Here is a 7,500-nt window from a genome sequence, read left to right as displayed (position 1 = left end):
GATGACTATTTGTTGGTGTGATGTTGATTCTGCCCACACTCACCTCTCACACAGGCCAGGCTGGAGGCTGTCCTCCCATTGGTGGGATGGAACCTACAGGCACCAAACATTATTCATATCACTACAATACCATGTTATCATAGCGGTGTGTTCATTTCATTCATTAGGAAGAAAAAACATGATTGTTGCACTTGTTTGGTATATAATGAGGCACAGGGAGAGGGTAGTTATAGTCTCCCCATATTGAGGTACAGGGAGAGGGTAGTTATAGTCTCCCCATATTGAGGTAGAGGGAGAGGGTAGTTATAGTCTCCCCATATTGAGGTACAGGGAGAGGGTAGTTATAGTCTCCCCATATTGAGGTACAGGGAGAGGGTAGTTATAGTCTCCCCATATTGAGGTAGAGGGAGAGGGTAGTTATAGTCTCCCCATATTGAGGTACAGGGAGAGGGTAGTTATGGTCTCCCCATATTGAGGTACAGGGAGAGGGTAGTTCTAGTCTCCCCATATTGAGGTACACAGGGAGAGGGTAGTTCTAGTCTCCCCATATTGAGGTACAGGGAGAGGGTAGTTATAGACTCCATATATTGAGGTACAGGGAGAGGGTAGTTATAGTCTCCCCATATTGAGGTACAGGGAGAGGGTAGTTATAGACTCCATATATTGAGGTACAGGGAGAGGGTAGTTATGGTCTCCCCATATTGAGGTACAGGGAGAGGGTAGTTATAGTCTCCCCACATTGAGGTACAGGGAGAGGGTAGTTCTAGTCTCCCCATATTGAGGTACAGGGAGAGGTTAGTTATAGTCTCCCCATATTGAGGTACAGGGAGAGGGTAGTTATAGTCTCCCCATATTGAGGTACAGGGAGAGGGTAGTTATAGTCTCCCCATATTGAGGTACAGGGAGAGGGTAGTTCTAGTCTCCCCATATTGAGGTACAGGGAGAGGGTAGTTATAGTCTCCCCATGTTGAGGTACAGGGAGAGGGTAGTTTTAGTCTCCCCATATTGAGGTACAGGGAGAGGGTAGTTATAGTCTCCCCATATTGAGGTACAGGGAGAGGGTAGTTATAGTCTCCCCATATTGAGGTACAGGGAGAGGGTAGTTATAGTCTCCCCATATTGAGGTACAGGGAGAGGGTAGTTATAGTCTCCCCATATTGAGGTACAGGGAGAGGGTAGTTATAGTCTCCCCATATTGAGGTACACAGGGAGAGGGTAGTTATGGTCTCCCCATATTGAGGTACAGGGAGAGGGTAGTTATAGTATCCCCATATTGAGGTACAAGGAGAGGGGAGTTATAGTCTCCCCATATTGAGGTACAGGGAGAGGGTAGTTATAGTCTCCCCATATTGAGGTACAGGGAGAGGGGAGTTATAGTCTCCCCATATTGAGGTACAGGAAGAGGGTAGTTATAGTCTCCCCATATTGAGGTACAGGGAGAGGGTAGTTATAGTCTCCCCATATTGAGGTACAGGGAGAGGGTAGTTACGGTCTCCCCATATTGAGGTACAGGGAGAAGGTAGTTATGGTCTCCCCATATTGAGGTACAGGGAGAGGGTAGTTATAGTCTCCCCATATTGAGGTACAGGGAGAGGGTAGTTATAGTCTCCCCATATTGAGGTACACAGGGAGAGGGTAGTTATAGTCTCTCCATATTGAGGTAGAGGGAGAGGGGAGTTATAGTCTCCCCATATTGAGGTACACAGGGAGAGGGTAGTTATAGTCTCCCCATATTGAGGTACAGGGAGAGGGTAGTTATAGACTCCACATATTGAGGTACAGGGAGCGGTAGTTATGGTCTCCCCATATTGAGGTACAGGGAGAGGGTAGTTATGGTCTCCCCATATTGAGGTACAGAGAGAAGGTAGTTATGGTCTCCCCATATTGAGGTACAGGGAGAGGGTAGTTATGGTCTCCCCATATTGAGGTACAGGGAGAGGGTAGTTATGGTCTCCCCATATTGAGGTACAGGGAGAGGGTAGTTATAGTCTCCCCATATTGAGGTAGAGGGAGAGGGTAGTTATGGTCTCCCCATATTGAGGTACAGGGAGAGGGTAGTTACGGTCTCCCCATATTGAGGTACAGGGAGAGGGTAGTTACGGTCTCCCCATATTGAGGTACAGGGAGAGGGTAGTTACGATCTCCCCATATTGAGGTACAGGGAGAGGGTAGTTATAGTCTCCACATATTGAGGTACAGGGAGAGGGTAGTTACGGTCTCCCCATATTGAGGTACACAGGGAGAGGGTAGTACACAGGGAGAGGGTAGTACACAGGGAGAGGGTAGTACACTTGGAGAGGGTAGTACACAGGGAAAGGGTAGTACACAGGGAAAGGGTAGTACACAGGGAGAGGGGAGTTATAGTCTCCCCATATTGAGGTACAGGGTAGTTATAGTCTCCCCATATTGAGGTACAGGGCGAGGGTAGTTACGGTCTCCACATATTGAGGTACAGGGAGAGGGGAGTTATAGTCTCCCCATATTGAAGTACAGGGAGAGGATAGTTACGGTCTCCCCATATTGAGGTACACAGGGAGAGGGTAGTTACGGTCTCCCCATATTGAGGTACAGGGAGAGGGTAGTTATGGTGTCCCCATATTGAGGTACAGGGAGAGGGTAGTTATGGTGTCCCCATATTGAGGTACAGGGAGAGGGTAGTTACGGTGTCCCCATATTGAGGTACAGGGAGAGGGTAGTTATGGTGTCCCCATATTGAGGTACAGGGAGAGGGTAGTTATAGTCTCCCCATATTGAGGTACAGGGAGAGGGTAGTTACGGTCTTCCCATATTGAGGTACAGGGAGAGGGTAGTAGTGGGATACATACCCAGACAGACAGTCTCCGCAGACAGCATCAGAGTGTGATGTACCAGAGGTCGAAACCTTTTTGTTGAGGACCCCGCAGGAGGAGTGTGGGCGGCATTGATCAGAGTCATAGTCGTCCGAAAACGTGCCCGCTGGACAAGACTGACATTGCACCACCTCGCCTGGTCCCTCGACCTGCCCGCAAGCCTGGCAGGAGAACACATCTTCACATCTCAGAACAGAGTAGATGAATCACTGTAATTACACACATTCACTACAGTCACATGTGGTTCTGTGTTCAATACGATGTTCCAAAATAACTAACACCGCCGTTCTGGGCAGGAACTAAGATACATTACCTATTTTTCAGTTTCATATGAAATTGTGCAGAGACATACTGTAAATATATGAATATATATAAATATACTGTATATATATGAATATATATAAATATACTGTATATATATATAAATATATATAAATATACTGTATATATATGAATATATATAAATATACTGCATATATATGAATATATATAAATATACTGCATATATATGAATATATATAAATATACTGTATATATATATATATATATATATATATATATATATATATATATATATATATAAATATACTGTATATATATATATAAATGTATAATATTCTGTGTATATATAAATATACTGTATATATATAAATATATATAAATATACTGTATATATATATATATGTATAATATACTGTATATATATAAATATACTGTATATATATATATATATATGTATAATATACTGTATATATATAAATATATATAAATATACTGTATATATATAAATATATATATATGTGTGTATATATATATATATATATATATATATATATATATATATATATATATATATATATATATATATACTGTATCAGTTTGTATCAATCTAAAAATAAAACAGAAGTATATGACTGGTTTGGTATATAGAGGGAGAGGGTAGTTATAGTCTCCCCATAGTCTCCCCATATTGAGGTACAGGGAGAGGGGAGTTATAGTCTCCCCATATTGAGGTACAGGGAGAGGGTAGTTATAGTCTCCCCATATTGAGGTACAGGGAGAGGGTAGTTACGGTCTCCCCATATTGAGGTACAGGGAGAGGGTAGTTACGATCTCCCCATATTGAGGTACAGGGAGAGGGTAGTTATAGTCTCCACATATTGAGGTACAGGGAGAGGGTAGTTACGGCCTCCCCATATTGAGGTACACAGGGAGAGGGTAGTACACAGGGAGAGGGTAGTACACAGGGAGAGGGTAGTACACAGGGAAAGGGTAGTACACAGGGAGAGGGTAGTACACAGGGAGAGGGGAGTTATAGTCTCCCCATATTGAGGTACAGGGTAGTTATAGTCTCCACATATTGAGGTACAGGGAGAGGGTAACTCTCCTTTGAGTTAGGATGACAGGGTAATGAGAGGTGAGTTAGGATGACTGGGTAATGAGAGGTGAGTTAGGATGACTGGGTAATGAGAGGTGAGTTAGGATGACTGGGTAATGAGAGGTGAGTTAGGATGACAGGGTAATGAGAGGTGAGTTAGGATGACTGGGTAATGAGAGGTGAGTTAGGATGACTGGGTCATGAGAGGTGAGTTAGGATGACAGGGTAATGAGAGGTGAGTTAGGATGACAGGGTAATGAGAGGTGAGTTAGGATGACTGGGTAATGAGAGGTGAGTTAGGATGACTGGGTAATGAGAGGTGAGTTAGAATGACAGGGTAATGAGAGGGGAGTTAGGATGACAGGGTAATGAGAGGTGAGTTAGGATGACTGGGTAATGAGAGGTGAGTTAGGATGACAGGGTAATGAGAGGTGAGTTAGAAGGACAGGGTAATGAGAGGGGAGTTAGGATGACAGGGTAATGAGAGGTGAGTTAGAATGACAGGGTAATGAGAGGTGAGTTAGAATGACAGGGTAATGAGAGGTGAGTTAGAATGACAGGGTAATGAGAGGTGAGTTAGAATGACAGGGTAATGAGAGGTGAGTTAGAATGACAGGGTAATGAGAGGTGAGTTAGAATGACTGGGTAATGAGAGGTGAGTTAGGATGACAGGGTAATGAGAGGTGAGTTAGAAGGACAGGGTAATGAGAGGGGAGTTAGAATGACAGGGTAATGAGAGGTGAGTTAGAATGACAGGGTAATGAGAGGTGAGTTAGGATGACTGGGTAATGAGAGGTGAGTTAGAATGACAGGGTAATGAGAGGTGAGTTAGGATGACTGGGTAATGAGAGGTGAGTTAGGATGACAGGGTAATGAGAGGTGAGTTAGGTGTCCTACCTTGATTGGCTCCTGGCCACTGGGGCACCCCAGACACACACACCCCTCCCCCCAGGAACACTGCACGGCTACAGTCCCTCCAGAGCAAAACACCTGGAATACACACACAGATCAGTGACACAAATAATGAGACACACACACACACACACAAAGAAACGTACCGTGAGAAGGACAAGAGCTGAACAGCAAAGGTGGTTCCTCATCTTCTTCCAGGAATTCGTCTCTGAACATATGATCTAGAACAGAGAGGATCATGGGACAACAGGTGAGCTACAGGCAGCCAGGTAGAACAGAGAGGATCATGGGACAACAGGTGAGCTACAGGCAGCCAGGTAGAACAGAGAGGATCGTGGGACAACTGGTGAGCTACAGGCAGCCAAGTAGAACAGAGAGGATCATGGGACAACTGGTGAGCTACAGGCAGCCAGGTAGAACAGAGAGGATCATGGGACAACTGGTGAGCTACAGGCAGCCAGGTAGAACAGAGAGGATCATGGGACAACTGGTGAGCTACAGGCAGTCAGGTAGAACAGAGAGGATCATGGGACAACTGGTGAGCTACAGGCAGCCAAGTAGAACAGAGAGGATCATGGGACAACTGGTGAGCTACAGGCAGCCAGGTAGAACAGAGAGGATCATGGGACAACTGGTGAGCTACAGGCAGTCAGGTAGAACAGAGAGGATCATGGGACAACTGGTGAGCTACAGGCAGCCAGGTAGAACAGAGAGGATCATGGGACAACTGGTGAGCTACAGGCAACCAGGTAGAACAGAGAGGATCATGGGACAACTGGTGAGCTACAGGCAGCCAGGTAGAACAGAGAGGCTCATGGGACAACTGGTGAGCTATAGTCAGGGAGAAAATTGAATGCATAATCAAAGTTTGGTTTTGCCTGAAGAGATAAAGAACCTCTGATTACAACATGATTCTCCAGCGACCAACATGACACACACCTGAATCACTACAGTGACACCCCAACATGACACACACCTGAATCACTACAGTGACACCCCAACATGACACACACCTGAATCACTACAGTGACACCCCAACATGACACACACCTGAATCACTACAGTGACACCCCAACATGACACACACCTGAATCACTACAGTGACACCCCAACATGACACACACCTGAATCACTACAGTGACACCCCAACATGACACACACCTGAATCACTACAGTGACACCCCAACATGACACACACCTGAATCACTACAGTGACACCCCAACATGACACACACCTGAATCACTACAGTGACACCCCAACATGACACACACCTGAATCACTACAGTGACACCCCAACATGACACACACCTGAATCACTACAGTGACACCCCAACATGACACACACCTGAATCACTACAGTGACACCCCAACATGACACACACCTGAATCACTACAGTGACACCCCAACATGACACACACCTGAATCACTACAGTGACACCCCAACATGACACACACCTGAATCACTACAGTGACACCCCAACATGACACACACCTGAATCACTACAGGGACACCCCAACATGACACACACCTGAATCACTACAGTGACACCCCAACATGACACACACCTGAATCACTACAGTGACACCCCAACATGACACACACCTGAATCACTACAGTGACACCCCAACATGACACACACCTGAATCACTACAGTGACACCCCAACATGACACACACCTGAATCACTACAGTGACACCCCAACATGACACATACCTGAATCACTACAGTGACACCCCAACATGACACACACCTGAATCACTACAGTGACACCCCAACATGACACACACCTGAATCACTACAGTGACAACCCAACATGACACACACCTGAATCACTACAGTGACACCCCAACATGACACACACCTGAATCACTACAGTGACACCCCAACATGACACATACCTGAATCACTACAGTGACACCCCAACATGACACACACCTGAATCACTACAGTGACACCCCAACATGACACACACCTGAATCACTACAGTGACACCCCAACATGACACACACCTGAATCACTACAGTGACACCCCAACATGACACACACCTGAATCACTACAGTGACAACCCAACATGACACACACCTGAATCACTACAGTGACACCCCAACATGACACACACTGTCACAACGTTGACAGAGAGACAGGCCCTGGCTGGTAAATAGTATTTAGATGTAACAGAGTTCCTGGACAGTGGACACAGGTCAGACACACAGGGGGATACTGAGCTGATAGCAGAGCCACAGATCGTTTGGTCATTGAGGTTTCTCAGAATATATCATGTAATTATATCACAGTTATGTTCCTACAAACTCATTAATCCACCACCACAAATACCTTCCCATCCTGCCCCTGCTTCT

General features: G+C 45.4%; 1 protein-coding gene across 2 annotated transcripts in view; it reads right to left on the bottom strand.

Moving 5' to 3' along the window:
* The window catches only part of LOC129831700 (tumor necrosis factor receptor superfamily member 19L-like), a 57,293-nt gene that overhangs the window by 15,489 nt on the left and 34,304 nt on the right, over positions 1-7,500 (bottom strand). For both annotated transcript variants that reach the window (XM_055895077.1, XM_055895078.1), the window contains exons 2-5: positions 5,286-5,360; positions 5,125-5,217; positions 2,826-3,010; positions 44-93 (exon numbers count right to left, since the gene is read on the bottom strand). In XM_055895077.1, coding sequence (XP_055751052.1) covers positions 44-93; positions 2,826-3,010; positions 5,125-5,217; positions 5,286-5,327 — 370 coding nt within the window. In that variant the 5' untranslated portion in view covers positions 5,328-5,360. The remainder of the gene's footprint in view (positions 1-43; positions 94-2,825; positions 3,011-5,124; positions 5,218-5,285; positions 5,361-7,500) is intronic.

The sequence above is a fragment of the Salvelinus fontinalis genome, chromosome 33, assembly GCF_029448725.1.
Source record: "Salvelinus fontinalis isolate EN_2023a chromosome 33, ASM2944872v1, whole genome shotgun sequence".
NCBI lineage: Eukaryota > Metazoa > Chordata > Actinopteri > Salmoniformes > Salmonidae > Salvelinus > Salvelinus fontinalis.
This window is presented reverse-complemented; position numbering and strand designations above follow the sequence as displayed.